Source organism: Colius striatus, chromosome 1 (genome assembly GCF_028858725.1).
Source record: "Colius striatus isolate bColStr4 chromosome 1, bColStr4.1.hap1, whole genome shotgun sequence".
Taxonomy (NCBI): domain Eukaryota; kingdom Metazoa; phylum Chordata; class Aves; order Coliiformes; family Coliidae; genus Colius; species Colius striatus.
In genome coordinates this window covers 21,145,428-21,167,069 of record NC_084759.1, presented here as the reverse complement: position 1 = coordinate 21,167,069, position 21,642 = coordinate 21,145,428, and the positions used below count along the sequence as shown (strand labels likewise).

Sequence of the window (21,642 nt, the reverse complement as noted above, 5' to 3'; positions counted from 1 at the left end):
CTTCTGTTTGTATCCATATCCCACTTATATATGTCCTGTCTGGGGTCAGTGGATGGTTTGGAGCCAGCCTTTATGCCACCTGGCTTTTCCTCAAGCATCAATGCAATCCTTCTCGAGACTAACTGTCTGGTTATCTGGGATAATGAAAGGCAACTAAAATGGGAGCTATTAGTTACTGTCATTTTAGTCCAATTATATTTGTAGCCAAAGCATACACAGCTAGTAATACCCTTCTCAGATAAATGCCTGGGAAGGCACATCCTGGGGACACATTTCCAATCTGTAGAGGAGGAAATCTGAAAACCACAGGAGGCAGTTAAAGCAACAAAAATTGTAGATATATCTATGTGTTTGTGTCTGTGCCCTTGTGCTGCTTCTATAAGTTTAGGAAAAGCAACACAAAGAGTCTCAGTTCAACAGATTTTCTTTAAATTCCAATTAATAGCCAGGAAATCAGACCAAACACCAGATCTTTTCTATAGAAGTGTAAGTCCTCCTATATCAAAAAAAGTCCAGTGGATGGGAATGGCAATCTAGGGGCTCCTTGAAGAAAAATATGTTTCAAAATGGATGCACTTTAGTTAAGGTTCATCTTTGCTTACATTTATCCTGTAAAGTGGATAATCTGTTTGCTCAGTAGAAACTGAACTTCTGGGAAATTCATTTCAAATTATGGGTTTGAGTCTGGGTGTTTATAAATTCCTCCAAGTTCAAATAATTTAATGAAATTGGTCAGAAGTTATACCAAAGAAATAAAAAGTTCTGAAAATTTGTAAACAGTTTCTGAAATGTATAATGTCTGGTCTCCTGACGACTAGTCTTGCACAACCTATAACCACACATGACCTATATTTGTTGGGTACATGGAAAAAATAAACACTGGCAGTTGAACTCCATCTGTTGCATATGGCCACTTCTTGCTTTGCACAATCATGAAGGAAAGTTATTTTTATCAGCAATGTTTAGTCATTTGCTGAAAATATTTGATGAAAATATTTCTCTTGACTGTGCAGAGGGCCTGTATCATAACACCATATGTTAATACAGATCCGCATGGATTTCATTGAACTAATATGTCACATAGGAGGAAAGCTAGAGGAAAGAGTTCCTTTTACATAAAAAGCCTTGCAGTACATGAAAAAGTCAAAGGAAGATTAACTAAACCATCTATTGTGTTGTGAAACACAGAGTCCTGTGGACAGAATTAACTTGGAGCTGTTGATCCAAACAAAGATGCTCAAAGATATCCTTATCCTCTTGATGTTTCGCAATGTTCTTTCTTTTCTAGCCTTATTCCTCTGAAATGAAGACCAACCATTATCTGTCGATCATAATGGATCCTGATGAAGTCCCTTTGGATGAGCAATGTGAGCGTCTACCTTATGATGCCAGCAAATGGGAAATTGCAAGGGAAAGGCTTAAACTAGGTAATAATAACATACTTCACATTGGGTTTTCAGAGAATGAACGGTGTGTACCTCTAACTACAGGTAAGGAGGAGCTGGGTGTGTTTTTGACAACATACTGCCAGATCAGTTTTAACAATTCCATATTAAGTGCCCTGGTCCATGTCCAAATTACAGCACTTAGGACAGACTGACAGTCTACCTGACTTTCCATGTGTATATTTTGACTCCAGGTACGAAAACTAAATTAGAATCGTAGAACCATAAAACCATTTAGGTTGGAAAAGACCTTTAAGATCAAGTCCAAACATTAATACTTCCACTGCCAAACCATGTCCTTCAGTACCTTCAGTGACATCTACATATCCTTTAAATATCCCTGGGGATGCTGAATCCATCACCTCCCTGGGCAGCCTGTTGCAAGGCTTAATGACTCTTTCAGTGAAGAAATTTTACCTAGTATCTCCAATCTAAACCTCTCCTGGCACAACTTAAGGCCATTTCCCCTTGTCCTGTCACTCATTACTCCGGAGAAGAGACCAATATCCACCTTGCCACAACCTCCTTTCAGGTAGAGAGTGTTAAGATCTCCCTCAGCCTCCTTTTCTCCAGGCTAAACAGTCCCAGTTCCCTCAGCTGCTCCTCACTAGACTTGTTCTCCAGACCCTTCACCAGCCTCATTGCCCATCTCTGGAGACACTCCAGTACCTCAATGTCTCTCTTGTAGTGAGGGGCTCAACACTGAATGCAATATTCGAGGTGTGGCCTCACCAGTGCCAAGTACAAGGGAACAATTACTTTCTTGCTTCTGCTGGTCACACTATTGCTGATACAGGCCAGGATGCCATTGGCCTTCTTGGCCAGCTGGGCACATTGCTGGCTCATGTTCAGCCAGCTGTCGATTAACACCCCCAGGTCCTTTTCCTCTGGGCAGCTTTTCCAGCCACTCTGCCCCAAGCCTGTAGAGTTGCCTGGGGTTGTTGTGGTCCAAGTGCAGGACCCAGCATTTGGCATTGTTGAACCTCATGCGATTGGTCTTGGCCCATCAATCCAGGACCCTCTGAAGAATCTTCTTGCCCTCACGCAGATCAACACTCCCACACAACTTGATGTGTTCTGCAAACTGATTGAGGGTGCATTTGATTCCTTCATCCAGATCATTGATACACGTGTTAAACAGAACTGGCCCAACACTGAGCCCTGGGGAACACCACTGGTGACCAGCCACCAGTTGGATTTAACTCCATCCCCCACCACTCTCTGGGCCCAGCCATCCAGACAATTTTCCACCCAACACAGAGTAGATCCGTCCAAGCCATTCTCCAGGAGATTGCTGTGGGAGATAGAATCAAAAGCTTTACTAAAGTCCAGGAAGACCACATCCACAGCCTTTCCCTCATCCACTAAATGGGTCACCTTGTCATAGAAAGAGAATTCAGATGAGAATGCTGCACCCTATTTTTTGCAGGATGAGTTACTTAAAACATGACATAAAAGGCTTCCAAATGAGACCACTGCCTTGGATGAGTCTCTGTCTAGACTCAGGAGCCTGACCTTGGTAGTGTTTGGGTGAAACTTCATCTTTCTTTTTGGGTGAAACCTCATCTCATCTTTGACACCAAAGTGGGAGGACAGACTGATTGCCCAGAAGGCTGTGCTGCCATTCAGCAGGATCTCGACCGGCTCCAGAGTTGGGCAGAGAGGAACCTCATGAGGTTCAACAAGGACAAGTGCAGTGTCCTGCATCTGGGAAGGAACAACCCCATGTACCAGTACAGGCTGGGGGTCAAACTGCTGAAGAGCAGCTCTGCAGAGAGAGACCTGGGAGTCCTGATTGATAATAAACTAACCATGAGCCAGCAATGTGCCCTCGTGGCCAAGGCCAATGGCAGCCTGGGATGCATCAAGAAGAGTGTGGCCAGCAGGTCAAGGGAGATTCTTCTCCCTCTCTACTCTGCCCTGGTGAGGCCTCATCTGAAGTCCTGTGTCCAGTTCTGGGCTCCTCAGCTCAAGAGGGACAGGGAAGCACTGGAGAGAGTCCAGCACAGGGCCACCAAGATGATCAAGGAGAAGAGGAGATTGAGGGGTGATCTTATTACCATTTATAAATATCTAAAGGGTGGATGTCAGGAGGTTGGGACATCCCTCTTTTCTATAGTAGATAGTAACAGGACAAGGGGTAATGGGATGAAGCTGGAACACCAAAAGTTACACTTAAACATAACAAAAAACTATTTCACTGTTCAGGTGAGGGAGCCCTGGCACAGGCTGCCCAGAGGGGTTGTGGAGTCTCCTTCCTTGGAGGTCTTCAAGACCCACCTGGACATGTTCCTATGCAACCTGATCTAGGTGAACCTGCTTCTGCAGGGGGGTTGGACTAGATGATCTCTAAAGGTCCCTTCCAACTCTTACCATTCTATGATTCTATGATTTACTCTAATTTTCTTTCCTTCTAACCTGGTTATGTTCTCATTTGGAAAAAAACCTAAGCAGAAATAGGTCCTAACAGTCCACCCTGTATGACTCCCAGCTTCTCCTTTCTCTCCTCTCCTCAGCAGGCTCTCCCTGCTTTCCTTCTGTGCTACAGATTTATAAACATTCTTGTCAGTGCACCATAAAGTACAAGAATGTGTGACACAAGTCCACATATAAATAAATAAATAGATAAATGTCCATGGAAACTTAGTACCTACAGCTTACTTGCCTACAGATGCCCCAGTGAAAGTCATGGGTTTGGGAGTGTTCCTTACTTGCTTAGCCTAGTGCGTGGCTGATGAAGAAGGCAGGAGAGTAAGAACCAGGTTCTGAAGTTGATGAATCCCTTCAGAAACCACACGTTTGGTCAACCTTAAAATGTCAGTGATAAGCTCTGCCTGTTTCTATAGCGCTGTCTGTTCTTTCAGGGATGGATTACAATTGTAAATTGAAAATCCCAGCATTTTAGCTAGGAGCTGTAACAGATTTCCTCTGTCCTCTGGGGATCTGGGACAGAGAGTAATTAAAACATGCATGCCATTAGGGTTACACTTAATTTGCCTGCTAGAAGTCACAAGGTGACCAGATGTGGAGAAGCATAGCTGAAATACATTGCTAGCGATTTATAATTGTCACATACAATTCTGGGAATGCTGAAACATAACCTTGTGCTGGAACATCATCAGTCTTTGAATAGTTTTCAGTGATGGACCAAGAGCCTGATGTGCACACAATGTGATCGCTGTATTTGTGTGTACATCCCATGGAAGGAATCAAGCAGAAGTGGCATGTAAACACCAAGAAGAACCCCATGTCTTTCAGGGCTAGCATTTGGAGTCTGGAGGTGAGGAATGATGGCCAGAGAATGAGTTAAAAGTGGAAGGACGGGTGTAAACAAATAAAGAATGCTGACAATGAATGAGAACCAGATTCAGAGAAGCTGGGTATGTGCAGTATGCTAGATTAGTTCTGTGCAAGTCCTGCTTACATGGCAGTTGGCTCAGTCTTAGAGCAACCTTGGCAGTCTCTGAGGATTAGTGCCTCAAAAACACAAAATGTGCTTCTATGGTTCTTTAAAAATATTTTTGCTTAGAAGTGCAACCCCTTCCAGCATCAGATATGTCTGTTTTTCTCTTTCCACCAACTTACCCTCCAGGATACATATTTACTGTAACTTTTGCAAATAAGTGTCTCCTTTCAGCCCACATCTCCTTTTCTATGTGTGCTTCCAACACACAGACATACAGCCCACAACTGTGATGCAATACTTATATAACAGAACTCCCCTTCATCGGTAGGAGCTACAGGAAGTTTCATTATGGGCACCACTGCAGTCAGGGTAATTAATGTTCAGTGTAGATTAGTCTGAGAGCAAAATGTCATCTTTTCATTAGGCAGAAAAATGCTGGTGCTATAATTCACCTTCAGTGTGGTCAGCGACAACGTTGCAGTCCAGCACAAGTGTTAGCTGAGCTATTATGTATTTCTCACCTTACTCTTGGGCTTGACCTTCCTTATCTATGAGAGGTCACACACTGCTGATGTTGTGGTGCAGGATCGCAAGGCAGTGTAGGACCCCAAGGGAGCGCAGCCACATGGCTTCGGCTCAATGCCAAACACACCAGTGGCTGACGGCTCCCTGAGCCCTGCTGTCTCCTGTGCACTGCAAGCCCGCAGCACTGGCACCAAGCAGAGAGCTTTCCCTTCTGCTTCATGTGCAGAGCTGTCCTCTGTAATGTAATGGACAATAAGAAACCACATGTGGGGATAACCCAGATGACTCAATCTGCAGCAAAGAACCTGAGAAACAAATACACCTTTGAGTCTCTGCCTTCCCACAGACATGGAGAGTGGTGTCTACAAATGCTTTTTGCTGATGCCTCAGTCCAGCAGCTCACACACTTGAAGGACTCTGCCAAAATGGGACTGAAACGGAAATCTCCTGGTCTAAAACTCTTGATGGAGGGGTATGTTCACTTTAGTGAGTTCAGAGTTGCCCCAAGAAACCAAAGTCAAGTGCAGAGCATTTCACTTCCTTGGTCTGGATATGAATGCTGCAACACTTTATACCTGAGCATTACCTGAAACATGGACAGTGTAGCTGCTTGAAGGCTGTGACAAATTGACTGCTCGGATGATTGGGCAACTTAATAGTCCTCTGTTTAATTGTTCCATTTAGTAATTTTGTAGTTACTTTGTGTGTCAACATAAAGGGCTCTAGCAAGAGTAATGTTAGAGTGGTAGACACAATCTCTGTACTCAACTGTGGGGTTTCATCTACACGCTGAAAAGACAAAGCAGCCCTATCCTGCACTGACAGCACAGTGCAGACAACAGCGGAGTAACAAAGACTAATACATCAAGTGGTATTACAGTTTCCCATTAAATCACAAGCGTTGTTTAGAGAAGGAAGTGTTGTTTCCAATTCTCATTCTCCTGTATGAAAGGTTAGCAGCTTTGTGGAGCTTTATGAGATAACTGGTATGTTTTCCAAGTGGTGACTAAGTAGATTATCTTGATATGGAAAGTGAGTTAACAGTGAGGGAAACAGATAAAAGCTATGGATTAAACAAAGGTACAATGGGTTTTATAGGACCTCAGACTGCAAATTAATCTTAAAGAAACCATGAACAGTTAATACATGAAGGACTGAGAATAGCAATTCAAAACTGAGATGTTAGTCTTAATATTGCTTCCCTTATACATCTGTTGAACGAAGAAGCTGTATGCAGTAACTGGAAAAGGTGACTGTAGACCTTCAAAGATAGCACCGATTCATTTGTAGTTGTGTACCAAACACTAAGCCCTTCACAAACCAAGGCTAGCTCTGTTGATGCTTTTCAGCCATGCAGATTAAGTTCTTCATGGGCTTTGCTTGCTATAAAAAATGCAATGCTTTTGCACATGTATGGGGGAAATATATTTTGGGGGGGTTTTTTTGGCTTAGCATATTTCGCTTCATGTTTCCATTGCTTTGATAACATATGCTATTTTCTTTTACTGACAGATATACTGAGAATTACAGTTTAGAAATGTGATACATATATAAAAGGTAGTATCTAATTTAGGACTGACAGCAGCTCTTTGCTTGTGAATGTCTGGGTAAGGTTCATCTCTTACTTAGACATCAACAAGGTAGAAGTCCAAATGAGAGCTAGTCAAACAGATGTCCATTGTAGGAAAAGGAAATTGTCCTATGGGGATGGCTGTGTCACATGTGCATATCTGAGGAATAAATATATGGCACATGTTATCCTTTGTTTTTATATGAAAAGCTGACCTTTATTTTCTGTTCTTCTCCTCTACATCATAAAGCCTGGTGTTATGCTCTTGCTAGCCACTTATGTGCCTGGGTTGTGCTGAAGGTGAACCACAACTACAATCTGAAAATAGTTACTTGGAAATAAAATCTATTGCTGTAAGATCTCTCTGATAAAAACTCCTCCAGCCACTTGAGAATGGCAGAGGCAGCCAGGCTTGTCCGTGTGAGCACAATGTCAAAGAGGTAGTCAATACTCCCTGCTTCCAATAGTAATAAATCATGAAGGAGGCTGCAAAGAACACAAGATTGGCATAAAATGTCATGAATTCTAGAAAAGTTACAACAGTACCCTTGGAGTCTTACCTGGTTCTGAACATGAAGAAAGAGGATGCTCCGCTTCTGCTACTGGAGAATTTTATTGATGCCCACTGATTTGCCTCAAAGACCTCTCTTGGGATCTGCTCAGTAGCACCATGGCAACAATACAGCACAAATGTCTGCCCCTGGACACCTGGAAGCATCATACCCACCATGAGCAAACCCATTTGTCACTCCAAATCCCCTCTTGCTGAATCCTCCCAGATATCATTTTGCAAATGTAGAGGTCTCAAGTGCATAGATTTGCAGCTTCTCACCACTCCATAATCTCAACATAGAAGGGCTTGCTAGGCAAGAGAACCAGGGGAGTGCACGTACTTCAGGGGCTGCAGTTAAAAGTTGCTGCTGCCTCCCTGGAATGAAGATAATTTTAAAGAATCTTGTTTGAGAAGGAAGAATTTCATTGGAGGTGGTGTTCTTAAATGTCTTTTCCAACCAAAATGATTCTAAGATTCTATCATTTGTGAAAATGACCAAAGTCTGTGCCAAGCTGCACCTCAGCATTTGTGTGACTTTAGGCAAAGGCCCTGTGTTATTGAGCACATAATTAGCAGTGTCACAGCCTGCTGCATGGTGGAGTTGCTTGGGGAAAAGAAGAGCAAGTCTTTCTCTCTAGAGCTAGACTAAAAAAATTGGATCATAAGCCAGCATATCTTCACAGAGTGATTGCATTCATTTAGCATCATTTCACTTATTTCCTCTGATGACTCTGTCTTTTGGGTTGTCTGCTTCCTCTTAAAAAAAACCCCGAAGCAACAAACAAAACAAAAACCTAAAGCACTTGTATGTTGGAAATAGACATGTGGGACTCATTGTAGAGCACATTTTTCAATTCATGATCTATGAAATCACTTGCTGAAAAGATTTCTTTTTTTACCAAAATGTATCCAAATGCTACCAAATATCTCTCTCCAATTTCTTTTCTTTACAGGAAAGTCTCTTGGACATGGAGCTTTTGGAAAGGTGGTACAAGCATCTGCTTTTGGAATTAAGAAGTCACCAACATGCAGAGTAGTTGCCGTGAAAATGCTGAAAGGTACCTTGCTACAAAGCTGGGTTGGAAAAAGAACGCCTTACATAGTATCTCAGTTTTGATATGACCCTATTTAAAGCAAGAATGTGTGATGTTATATCCTCTCCAATAACTCCCTGATGCTTCCAAGATGTGTGAACCAAGTCTCAGGTCCACAAATGAAATGGCAGAACTGTGAAATAAAAACTGTGCTTACAGCAAAAGTGGTGAGAAATTGTCACATCATGATATAGGAGAAAGTTTCAGATGCAGATGAAAGTTTCTGCTTGCCCACTTTTTTTTTTTCCCCAATCTCATTCTAGCACTTCAAATGCCAGAAAGAATGAGTCACTTTTGTAGGATCAGAAGGGCGACTGAATTCCCTGCGTACCCTGTGTTGTACCATTATGCTAGACTGACCCTAAACTGGACACTGTAAATGAAATTTAGCTGAAGCACAAGGCAGCTACCTTGGTGTAAAGCTTACGTGGAAGCTTTCATATTTTCCATGGTCATTAGTTCCAATGGTTAATTAGCTCATTGTTAAAAACAGGTGCCTTGTGTCTAGTTTGCATGTGTCTGACTTCAGCTTCTCATTTTCACCTTCTCCGTTAGATTACATAATGATTTTTCTTCATGAAGGCCCTTTTAATAAGCCAGACAGATAGAGCAGTGTAAATTTTGGAGTTGTTGTGCAGGTGTGTCCTTTCTGAACCATGTGCAGGCTTATCCCACAGTGCTCAGGATGCTGGCAGCCAGGTTGTGTAATGAATTCCCCAGCCCTGCTCATACAGCAGCACCCTTCCCAAAATGAAAGCACCTCCCAGTTCTGCCACTTTTCTCATCGGAGCAGAGGGACAAAGACCCTCATCATCAATTTGAAAAGGGCGCTTGGGAAGTTGGCAGACAGGATGATGTGCAGTCACAGCCTGTAACAGCTGTGGCTGAATCCCCTAACCCAGAGGCCTGGTGGCATCCCTTCCTATGTATTCAGCTTTCCCTTGTTTATATATGTAAGGATCACAGCAGGCCTATTTTTTTTTTTTGCATTGCCCTGGGAGCTCATGCTGCATTGCTTATCTGTCTTAATCCTTCAATCCTTTTCAGTGTCATTCTCTGCCAAGACACATTCCCTGTTCTGCCAGTAAGGCCTGGATCTCTGATGCTCTTAGTTGGCTCTGTTCAGTCGTAGTTTGAATATATCCCTCTTACCCAGTGTCTTCCAGCTTCACAGCTGCTCGCTTATCAGTTATTGGGAGACCTGTACATGTTACTTACAGCCCTTGGAGAGGCATGTGCGATACTCTCAGATCTACAGTCTGCCCCTGTGACATTCAATCTGATATAGGTTCTACATTTTTGCTGACAATCACCTGGTAGCTGTACTCTGTGTAGGTTGTGCCTGCTTGATACCACCCTCAACAGGCTTGTTCTGCAGTACAATGGAAAATGCTTTTGGAGGGGGTAGTATGTGCTGCTGTGATATCCAGAACCATCCCCAAGGAGGGAATGTGCAGCTGAGAGGGTTGCAAACCTTTCCTCTCTCTCTTGTTCCAAAAGCACGTTTGGCCACTGCCAAATGAACAACTACCCTGCAGCAAGCATGTCTGGAAAATGGGAGGAAGCTAAAGCTCTGGTCCCTGTCCAGACCTTCTGCAGCAGTGGGCCAATAGCCATCTGTGTCACTGGTTTCAGTGGATGACCTGTCACCTGGGTCATTGCCTGACCCCATGTTAATTGAGCTATTCTGCCAACATAAAAACATATGTGTTGGCAAAGCAGTCTGCCAGATTCAACAGTACTTTGTGTACATCAGCAGGCTTCTTGTGCCAGCCAGCACCATCAAGGCAGCAGGCGATACTCCTGGAATAGATGGGAGCAGACAGCAGCTACAGAAAGCCTTCATGGTGTGTGTGTGCACAGTAGATGCTTGTATCTTAGGGCTTCCTTGGGAAGTCTGAGTTAGTCACTCAAATTCCCTTTATCATCAGTGGTGGGAAACAACAGTTCACCCCACCCTGAGGCAGATTCCTGCATGGAGTGTGCTGAGCACTTGTTTAGCTCTGCCATGAAGAGAGCCTGTGGTGATTAGATCCTCTGTAGGTATCTTTGCTACAAGACACAGGAGAGTTGCCCCATTCCTTGTGCCTTTACTAGATTATCCAGGAATTCTGGAGTCATTCATGGGCTTTGTCCAGAAATGAATTCCCATAAGATGGAGAGAAAATGTCTCCACATATACAGATGAGTAGTGGGTCACTGAGTATATGACAAGTTGTGTGTGGGGCCACCAAGAAAACCTCCTTCCATTCAGATGATGAAACCAATCCCTTTAAGACTTATCTCTAAGTTCTTTCTACTAGACTGTTCTTACTCTTCATGTCACTAAACTGCAAAAGACCTTTTGGGTCTACACAAAGCAATATGGCTTTTTTTGTTTTCTTACCAAAGTAAAATTCTATAGAAAAAAAAATGTTGATCAGAGGGAAAGAAAAGATTCACTCCACACTAAATAGGATCTTTTGGGTTTAGTTGTGGGACTTCTTACATCATTCCTATTATTCACAGAATTAAGAATGATAGGGGTTGGAAGGGACCTCTAGAGATCATCCAGTCCAACCCCCCTGCAGAAGCAGGTTCACCTAGATCAGGTCACTCAGGAATGTGTCCAGGCAGGTTTGGAAACCTCCACAGCTAATTCATAGTGATCATAACTAGTAAGGGTGAGATGCAGTCACCTAACTTTAACCAATTAAAATTTACTTCCCAGGTCTGTCTTAGTAGTTACTCCAGGCTTCCTGTATAATGAAGAGAACCAGACAAGCATCACCGAGGGATGGTTCACCTCTTCCCTGTAAAGATGGTGAAAGCTGATTGTTGCATCAGCCTCTGGAAATGCTTTGCTCTTGCCACTGACTCTTTGGGACACCACTGACTCTTTGGGACATTGATTAGTTCAGATTAGTACATAACCCTGAAGTCAGGTCAGCTGAAACCTATTCTAGATAATTATTCTCTTGAAATCCCTTTTTATTTGTTCTTTCATTTTTTTGGCTGAAACGACAAAACTATTCATGTGAAAAAAATGTGTCTCAGTTCTAAATATAACAGTCTACTGGGAGGAAGTTGAGTGCCTAACTCATTTTATTGGTTTTATTGCAAGTAAGGATGCTGAGCAGGGAGGAATAGACAAAGAACAGCAACATGTTATTTCAGTGGGAAGAAACAAGAAGAGGTGAAGCTCAGCAGGACCAGTTCTTTGCCGTTTCACATTGACTTTCTTTTGCGTTTACAGAAGGGGCCACAGCAAGCGAATACAAAGCACTGATGACTGAGCTGAAAATCCTGATCCACATTGGTCATCATCTCAATATTGTGAATCTGTTGGGTGCTTGCACAAAAAATGGAGGTAAAAACATCTGCACTGCACTGAAAATGGGTTTGGACCACCTCCCAGTAACAGTCAGTTGGCCGTGTTGTTTTTCATCCAGAGGTCAAGTTATTAACTTGAAATATCTGAGTTCATCCTGTGGGTGGTGAAAGAAAGAGGAAGAGAAAAAGAGATTTTACTCATCTAACAAAGTGATTAAACATCTCTACTTAATCTCTCTTTTAATAGTAACGTGAGAAGTGTGAATTTAAGACCATGCCACTTTGTTGTCCTTGATCTCGCTCACTTAACTACTCAAGCTGAAGTTAAACATGATCTGGAAAGTCTGGGAACAAGGAATATCAGCTGCTGGCCTGGAACAACTAATCACATGGCAACTGTTACAAAATCCTTCATGGTGTTCCACTAAGAAAATCAAAGGGCCAGTATGAATGATCATTTGTTTTAGACATGTCACCTATTTTAGTTCAACAAGTGTGTGTGGGCTGCGGGACTCCAGTCTGAGCACAGGCTACCCAAAGAGAAAATGGAGGCTCCTTTAGGACCTAGGTTCATGACCTAGCCTTCAAAAATTAGGCGCTTGCCTGATTTCCAGAAACAGTATAATTTTGCTCACATGTCCAGTGTCTTTCAAGCAGCCTTTGACTTCATAGAATCATAGAGTCATAGAATGGTAGGGGTTGGAAGGGACCTTTAGAGATCATCTAGTCCAACCCCCCTGCAGAAGCAGGGTCACCTAGATCAGGTCGCATGGGAACATGTCCAGGCGGGTCTTGACATCCAAGGAAAAAGACTCCACAATCCCTCTGTTGTTAGCTGTTCCAGACCGAAGTTGTAGCTAGAGGCATGAGTGCTATTTTTCTGCTCAGAATTGCCACTGGGTTCTGCTTTACACTGCTCAAAACACTCTTTCCTTTTGCTCAGGGCCTCTGATGGTGATTGTTGAATACTGCAAGTATGGGAATTTGTCAAACTACCTGAAGAGCAAGAGGAATTTTTTCTGCCCTAACAAGGTGAGGAGGCAGATGCCTTTGGTAGGGTTCATCTTACCTAACATGTCAGTAGTGTTGATGTCAGCTGCTGAGCTAATCTCTTTACACTGTCTTCTACCAAAGGAGAGAAATGGCTTTTGTGTGCAGTTTGCCTGACCTATTATAATGTTTGGCGAGGGATGCGCTGTGCCAAGAAAGGACTCATTTCTCTTCCCTGACTGCAAGGAGACTGCTGTAATTCGGCTGGAGCTATGTATAGCGAGAGGAAGTGAATCCCATCCAAAGTGTCCCCACATGCTCTCGCCCTGCTGCTGACAACTCCATTACTGCTGAGCTTGGGGTCACTTCAGAGGCTGGTGTCAGCGAAGCCAAGGGAAGTGGTTTTGCCCACTGATTTGAGTACCACTGGGAACACAACTGAGAGAATGCCGTTTAACGCTCATGTTCCAAGACACTCTAATATTGAGAGATTTGCAAGTAATCTTATTACTGTGTCAGGAGAAGTACTATCAAGAGGAAAAGAGATTAGAGTTCTTTCCTCACATCCCACAGCCCTCTGAATCAAAACTATGGCATGTTTCTTATTACAAACCTGAGCCCAAATGTGCCAACTATATCCTTGCTTGTACACTTTCAGCAAAATCCCCCAAAGGATTAAGGGCTCTGAAGTGAGATTTAGGAGCTTGGACCCAGAACAGCAGTCCTCAAAACCCCTGCTCAATGGTGCCAAAGGCTTGGCAGCATCTCAGAGTATTTTTGAGAGGGCTTTGCGGATGGTCACACTCAGGAGGACATCCCCCTCCAAAGGGTTTTGGCTGAGTCTCGGTTCCCAAGGCTGTCCATGTTGGACTTGGCATGAGACACAGCAGCCGTCTCCTCCAGTATGTGGTGGCTGGTGCAGGATGCTCAATGGGGAGTGTGGCCATGCAGAGTCTGGTTGACCCTGGGGGCAGTCAGGTCATCCCCAGTGAGAAGTGTGCCCAGGCTCTGTTCTCCAGCATCCTTGGAAAGAGCAGCTGGCAGGAGGGAGCTTGGCTCTGCACCAGCATGTGCAAGGGAGAGAGACAGTCGCAGGATGAGAGGAAAGGGAAGAGGAGGCAAGAGCATGGCCCTGCAGTTGGGTTTCTCTCCAGGTAGCAGTGGGAAAGCATTTTCCAAACAGTTTTACCTGTGCCCCTTCAACTTGTCATTGGTTGTAACATGGGAGCATTGGATAAAGGCATTGGGGAAGAGAGGCTGCCACTTCCCAAAGCAGCTGTGTTTCAGACATGAAGCACTCTTGCTTCTTGTTGCTAGTGCTTAGAGTCCCATACCAAGCACTGTTCAGGGATGTAGAGGCAGGTGCCTTGAGCAGCCTGGGGCAAAAAATGATGCTTTATTTTGAGAGGACTGGGACACCTGCATTGCAGGCACATCCTTCTCAACTCAGCCCACCAGACTCCTCTGGCTACCAGAGAGAAATAGGCCCTTTCAGATGTCTTATTTCAGGTGGACCCTGCAAACCCTCACCTCACCAGAGGTAGCCCACCATCTGGAATGACCCAAAATCATGGCTGGTACTCCCAAGCACCCTATTTCTTTGCTCTGGAGATGGCAACCTTGGCAGGATGCAGCCCATCCCCACCCCCCCAGCTCCACCTGCTGCCATGGTGCTGGACACTCGCTCCTGTGGGAGCCGTGACTGCACGTGCCACAGAGCAACGTTTTCTCCCGGCAGAAAGGACACACAAGTCTGACTCGGTTCCTCTCCCACCCCCTCCGTCACTCTGATGTAGCACCTCTTCTCCTCTGTTTGTTTGAAGGACTCTTCTCTGCAAGCAGAGCCAATGAATGAGAAAAAGGATATTGAGCCGGTGGAAGGCAAAAAACAGAGGCTGGCCAGTGTCACCAGCAGCGAGAGCTTCGCAAGCTCTGGGTTCCAGGAAGATAAAAGTCTGAGTGATGTGGAGGAGGACGAGGAGGGTAGGTATTAATTCCTTCCTGTCCCTACACGGTCTGTGATATTTTTATAAACATACTGTGCATCCCTGACATTTTTTTCCTCATTTATCACCCTAATAAACATCCGTGGGAGACGCTCACAGGGTCATGTCCAGAGGGTAGAAGATTTAAAAAAAGATTATTTCCAGGGTTACTAAATCTGACAGGAAAATGTGTGATTGTTTCTTCTGACTGCTCCTTATCTTTGGGGAAAACACAGCAGTGTCCAAAGCACAGGGTATAAAGCGAGCACTATTTTTGTTTCCAGTGACAGTGCGTTGACCTTCGAATACTAGTCTGTGAAGACTGAATTTACAGGAGGGATAGGGTCAGTAAGGAGGAGAGGGAAATAACTACCTTGGGAGTGATTTTTGTAACGTTACATTTCCATCTTTGCAGATGCTGATGAGCTCTATAAGTTGCCCCTCACTATGGAAGACCTGATCTCCTACAGCTTTCAGGTGGCCAGAGGCATGGAGTTTCTGTCCTCCAGAAAGGTGAGCCTTGCACTGTGGATATTTCCCTGCAGAATGATGGGATTCAGAGACGAAATCACATCTACGTTTTAGTGACACCTTCCTTGGGAGAGCTCCCAGAGGAAGAGCCTTTTCCTCTCAGTGTTATAAATATATTGGTGTGTTTATCCAAGTCTCCATAGTCTGTAAACACAGGATCATGGCTGAAGGCAGTGGGTCAAGCTCATTCATTCAGGGAAGATCTCCTGGGTGTGGTGGGTTTTTTTTCTTCCTTTCAACGTATATTAGGTAGGGAGCTCCAAATGAATCAGCACTTTACATGCAAAGGTCAAGGGGCTTAAAAATTTATCACTTTCTGGATTTGGGAATTTTGACTTTTTTTTTTTTAAGAATTGACACTGTTTACAGTAACTTCATGTAAATTCCAGTCAGCTTCCCTAAAAAAATATTAAAAGGATCTCATCAACAACCATAACAATAATAATCATGATGATAATGATTATAATAATAATAATAGCAATAATATTAATAATAATAAAGGATATGGGAGACAGTCAGGAAATTTGTGGGCAGGATTAAGGAAATGCAGTTTGATTGTGAAACTTTTATTATAGTGCATTCATCGTGACCTGGCAGCCAGAAACATCCTTTTATCTGAGAACAATGTCGTGAAGATCTGTGATTTTGGACTCGCAAGAGATATTTATAAGAATCCTGATTATGTGAGAAAAGGAGATGTAAGTCAAGATGCTGTTTATCTACCCAAGTGTTTACAACTTATCATTTCAAACTGACCACCAAAATGTTCTGTAGACATTCACATTTCCTAAAGTTAAAAGAGCTGGAAAGCTATCTTGTGAAGAGGAGCTATCCAGATGCATTGTAGGTCTGGAAAGCATTGCTGTCCTCAAGTGTAAGGCTTGGACGTGCCAACTATTTCACAGCTCTGCTCTGTTAATGCTTTAGATATTTTTTTAGACCTATTTCTTGACTGGCTCAGCATAACTCCCTTATTCAGTAAAGTTCCTTGAAGGAAACCAGTCGTTCCAAAACAAGGTGTGTGTTCCTCTCTGCACCCACACCAGAGTCAAGCAACGCTCCTGATGCCTCAAGCAGCTGAGCTGGACTTGCTACCTCCAGCACCTACTTGGTTGGGGGGTTTTTGGCTTCTGCTGCAGACAGCAGGCAGTAAGCCCCCTGCTAGGCCTGCCATGAAGGCTCAGTCAGCAAACTGTGCTTGCACCCACTGATGCTGTGAGAATTTGTTGCAGGCATTGGAGTAATGCACAGTCTCCTTCCGGAGGTCCATAAATAGCTTTCGAGACTTACTGCACTATATATCAGCTAGGAAATGCTCACATAACTTGGTACTGCTCAGGAGACCCTAACAGGCTGCACTGAGGGGGTTTTAAGGGTTGCTAATATATTCCTGCAATTCAGACTCTGAAAATTTCCCCGAGAGCAGCTCCAACATCACCACAGAATGAAATGTGCTTGGACATAGGGTTTTCTCCCCTGTCTCCAGGATGCTGGCAAAAGACCTCTGCTCTTGCATGTCCCCACATTCCTGTGAAGAAAAGCACTGGTCCCTCTGGTCACAGGTTTCCAATGTCTGCTGTTTTGTGCCTCACATATTTTAAAATCAGCCTCTTACTCTAACTAATTTGTTAAGAAGGTGTCTGGGTGAGTGTGGGTTTATCTTGACTGCCTGTAAGGAAATCGCACAGGTTCCTGTTGGAATGGTCATTATTTACATAACAATATAGGGTTGATTCAGCTACAATTAAATTCTTGTAGGCTTTGAAAATTAATAGTCAGGTTTGTCCCTTTTACTCCAGGCTCGACTTCCTCTCAAGTGGATGGCTCCAGAATCCATATTTGATAAAATCTACAACACAAAAAGCGATGTGTGGTCCTATGGAGTCTTGCTGTGGGAGATATTTTCCTTGGGTATGTTAACTCTGCACTTCAGGAGCTGGACTCAGTAGCAGGGACTTCAGCCTGGGGAAGAAACATCCATTACCTTCAAGGACCTTTTGCCAGGTCTTTAATAATGAAAGACCAAGATCAGGTGGGGTGTGGGGGTAAAGGGGAGAACATGTGCATCACACCCCCGTGAACTGGAAATGTTGGTGTTTGTAAGGGCCCTGAAAGCTGACTTGTCAGGCTGAAAGCCTTAATGGATAGCACAAGTTTCCATCTGTTCCCTGTAGAGACCCTCAGTAGAGATTCAGGTCAGCATGGCTGGAGCAGTCACAGTGCTCTGTCTGACTGATGATGCAAACCAGGAAAATGGGGCACATTTTTGAGTGTTTCTATTGAACATGGAACTCTTTGGGACAACACAGAGCTATGGCCCTGGGTCAGCAGCAGCCAGGGACTGAGGCATTGCCTCCTGTGCCACAGATAGCATTCAGGGTACTGAGTGCCACGGGCTGGGTGCTCCCTCAAAAGCTTCTTTCTTCTCTTGTGGGGGAAGGGAGCTGAACACACAGAGAGGACTTTGCACATCTCAGACTGGGTCACCCCCATTTCCAGCCTGAGACCAGGAAGTCCCCCCAGCCCAGGAGGTACCCAGCACCCCCATCACCCAGGCAGCAGGCGAACTAGCATCTGCACAGGTGCCACAGGATGAACTGGAGCATGCAATCTGAAATTAAAACCCAGCAAAGCTGTTTTTTCCCCCTTCTTTCTTTCACGTGGAAAAGGCAGGATACAAGATGTACACTGAGTGAGGGCAACAATGACCGTCAGAATAGAAGAATCTTAATTGGGTTCAACATAGAGGCTGACAAAAGAGGCGAACAGCAGAGGAAACAATACTATACAATTCTCAGGACAATCAATCATTTATTAGCTTAAATATGTGTTGCTGGTCAGCCTGCCAACTCTTGTGATTTTATGGTCAGCCTCAAAACACCTGCTATTTTTTTCTTAAAGCCCCAGCTCCTCGAACCTGGAGACCCATCTGGCTATCTGAAAGGCCTTTTTTTTAAATGTCATTGTCCCTTTTCCCACAGAGAAAAGTCCAACACTATGATGAGGCTGCTTAGTAAAACCACATAAACTAGAAAAATAATGGAAATGTACTGTAATCTCATTTTAAAACATGATTTTATTATTTTCAAGGCAGTTTTGTGCATTTGGGGTTTGTTCACATTCTGCTTACTAGAAATAGCCATAGTCCAAACCAATAGAGAGGTCAGACTTGGCTTTTCTCGAGGAATGCTTTTCAAGTCAAATTCATGTTTATTTTTTGCACCCAGGCCAGGTATGCATGACCAACAGTGTTGGGTTTGATCCTGCCCCCTCCAAGGGCCAGGGCTTGGAGGACAGTCAGCAGCCAGAGCCAGACCCCAGAGTGAGGGAAGTCCCTGGACTCCCAGCAATGTGAGCAGAAGCTGCACACCCTGAGTGTTTGAGAGGGATGCTTAGGGACAAGGCTAGGTCACGGGTACCTAACTCAAGGTATCTATGATACTATCTCCTAATGTGTTCTCCAGGTGCTTCTCCTTACCCTGGAGTACAAATAGATGAGGATTTCTGCAGCAAACTGAAGGAAGGCACAAGAATGCGAGCGCCAGAACAAGCCACCGAGGAGATGTAAGTGGCCTTTGCAGCCCTTCTGGGCCGTTGTGCAGATGATGTACGAGTCCCTGCTCAAAGTATCCTGTGCCAACATGAGGAAAAACAGCTCAATGCTGCCCTGTATTTTCTTGCTGTCATCAGCATCTTCTTGCACTCTTGGCCCCCTGGCCCTGCCATGAGGTAGGAGAGGGTAAGGAGGGACATGGGCCCCGAGCCCAGGGCTAGGCTCTGAGCAGAGCTGAGTGAGCAGCCCGGAGAAGGAAGGTCATTTATTCCTCTCCAGGTTTAATATTTACTGACATGCACACAGATAAGTGCCGGAGGAATGTGACATTATTAACATCGTCTTGACTTAGGAAGTGACAGCAGAGGCTTCCTCGCAAACACTCGGGTGAGGAGGGTCCACCCTTTCCTGGAGACAGTGTCTGATGGCAGAGGAAGGTGATGGAGACCCGCAGCCTCCCAGCCCCTGTTGCCCATGGGGTTTGTCCCTTCCACCACGATGCTAGCTGTTGCTCCCTGCTCTCCTGCCTTCAGGTGCAGCCTCCAGCTGCTAATGCATGGCAAACATCTTTTTGGAGATTTGGGGATCATCCAAGCGAGACCCTGAGTTTGCAGCCTCTCTGCCCTGGAAGAGGGATGGGGTGTCCTGCCCTGGATAGCACTGACCCCATGGCACAAGTCAGTCAGGAGCATGAACATATCCAGGGGATCTTACCTTTGGAGGCAAAATCAAGTACGTGTAGGTGTCTTGGGTGCCTTTTCCAGTGCTACGTCACGTCTCTAAATAGCAACACTTACCAAAACACAGTTCTGGAAGCAGAAAAAAGGATGCGAGCCAGCCATGCCTAACTGGGAGTATTACCCATTGGCTAATTTTATTATCCTAGTGACAGCAGATAAGAGCTTTTTTTTTCTCTTCCACATATTTTATTGCAGGAAGGAAAGCTTGATTCAACCAATACGAGGAAGTGACACATTCATATAAGTCATCTTAGGATGCCTTAACCTAAACATTGCCAGTTAATAGATGTTTAATACAAAGGTTTAATGCTTAATTAGGAATATAAAAAGGAAAGTATGACTAGTTGGCTAAATTATTTTTTTATGTGGTGTTCCCAGTGGCCTGCAGGAAGAAGGGTTTTTTTCTCTCTTTGTGGAAAGTTTACTCTTTTAGTAAGAGGCCTCAATGGTGTTGGAGAGCATCTTTGAAAAATCAGGCAGGCTCAGGAGTTAACTCTATAGATGACAAGCTGTCAGAGACTGCGCTGCCTTGGATTTAAGTGAGCTGTAACCTCACCGTTGGGGAGTGGGGTAAACTTTACAAAAGCTCACTTTGCTTTTGTCCTCACAGCTACCAGATCATGCTGCACTGCTGGAGAAGCAACCCCAACGACAGGCCAAGGTTCTCTGAGCTGGTGAAGAAGCTGGGTGACCTGCTGCAAGCAAACGTTCAGCAGGTAGGACTGTCCTCCCCTGGGCACTGTCAGCGAGGCCTGGGCAGTCAGCCACACCATCCCAGGAGTAACACACTCATTTCTTGTTTGCATTTAGGAGGGCAAGGATTACATACCCCTCAATACGATATTTACAACAGAAAGTGGGTTCCCCCCTGCATCTGGTCCTTTGCACAATGACAATTTTTCTGTTTCAAACTCAAGTTGTGGAAGCACTGAGAACGTCAGGTGAGATAAATAACATGAAGACTAAGTGTGTTTGCTGGGTGTTGTAACTTGTGGCAGAGCCTGGTTTGGACCTGGGTGGGAGAAAACAATCAAGGACACCCCACATTGCCCAAGTGTCCATCAGCCACAGACCCAGCATGGCTGGGGTCCCACTGGGCTGGGCTGGCCTGTTGGGCTGTCCCTGCACAGGGCACCATCAGGTCCCTGGGCTCAAGTGCTGAGAGGGGCAGGGGGTGGTTAACAAGTCTCTTTTGTGTAAATTACCTTGATTTCAGTTAGGCAGCAGCTGAAAGAAACACAGAAATACTTGGTGCTTCCTGCTTATGCACTTTATGCTCTCACCAAAAATCATCCTGCTTTTCTCGTTGGGCAGATACGTAAACACTTTCAAAATAAAACCACCCCAGCGCATAAAGACATTTGAAGAGCTTCCCATCAAGGAAACACTCATATTTAATGTAAGTGACTCTCGGGCTGAAGAGAACACCATTTTTTTTAATTTATGTGACAGATTTATACAGAGAGAGTCAAGATGGGGTTTTACTGCTTCTCTACAGACATGAGGTTCAAGATCTGTCACTTTTCTTTTAGCACTCTGTGTCTGCATTAACAGCATGTGTTTGCTGCACCCCAAACCAAGGACAGTTTGGAAAGGCACCATTAAATACCTGGGCACTGCAGTACCTCCAACAGCAAGGAGCCACTGTCTCCTAGAGCTCTCTCAGTATAAATGACCAAATGGATACTGGAAATCAGATGGAAAAGAATTGAGTCCCTTGTAAAATAATTTTCTACAGTTAACACCTAATGATATTGCATCTTTTTTCTTCAAGGATTATCAAGCAGACAGTGGGATGGTGCTGGCTCCGGAAGAGCTGAAACGCTTCACATGGACAGGCAGCAAGCAGAAACGGACACTCTTCAGGTCTGTATTTTATGTTCCTTTCTTCTTCTGTGTTTTAGAGGGCAAAGAAGGTCCTTGTGCTAAGTCCTGCCT

The 21,642-nt window shown here is 44.4% G+C and overlaps 1 protein-coding gene across 4 annotated transcripts in view; it reads left to right on the top strand.

Moving 5' to 3' along the window:
- Positions 1 to 21,642, top strand: part of FLT1 (fms related receptor tyrosine kinase 1) — a 144,327-nt gene that overhangs the window by 88,914 nt on the left and 33,771 nt on the right. For all 4 annotated transcript variants that reach the window (XM_061993172.1, XM_061993188.1, XM_061993162.1 and 1 more), the window contains exons 17-29: positions 1,289 to 1,427; positions 8,453 to 8,557; positions 11,829 to 11,942; positions 12,849 to 12,937; positions 14,719 to 14,878; positions 15,296 to 15,393; positions 15,987 to 16,109; positions 17,211 to 17,322; positions 18,876 to 18,975; positions 20,315 to 20,420; positions 20,515 to 20,645; positions 21,019 to 21,103; positions 21,479 to 21,570. In XM_061993172.1, coding sequence (XP_061849156.1) covers positions 1,289 to 1,427; positions 8,453 to 8,557; positions 11,829 to 11,942; positions 12,849 to 12,937; positions 14,719 to 14,878; positions 15,296 to 15,393; positions 15,987 to 16,109; positions 17,211 to 17,322; positions 18,876 to 18,975; positions 20,315 to 20,420; positions 20,515 to 20,645; positions 21,019 to 21,103; positions 21,479 to 21,570 — 1,454 coding nt within the window. The remainder of the gene's footprint in view (positions 1 to 1,288; positions 1,428 to 8,452; positions 8,558 to 11,828; positions 11,943 to 12,848; positions 12,938 to 14,718; positions 14,879 to 15,295; positions 15,394 to 15,986; positions 16,110 to 17,210; positions 17,323 to 18,875; positions 18,976 to 20,314; positions 20,421 to 20,514; positions 20,646 to 21,018; positions 21,104 to 21,478; positions 21,571 to 21,642) is intronic.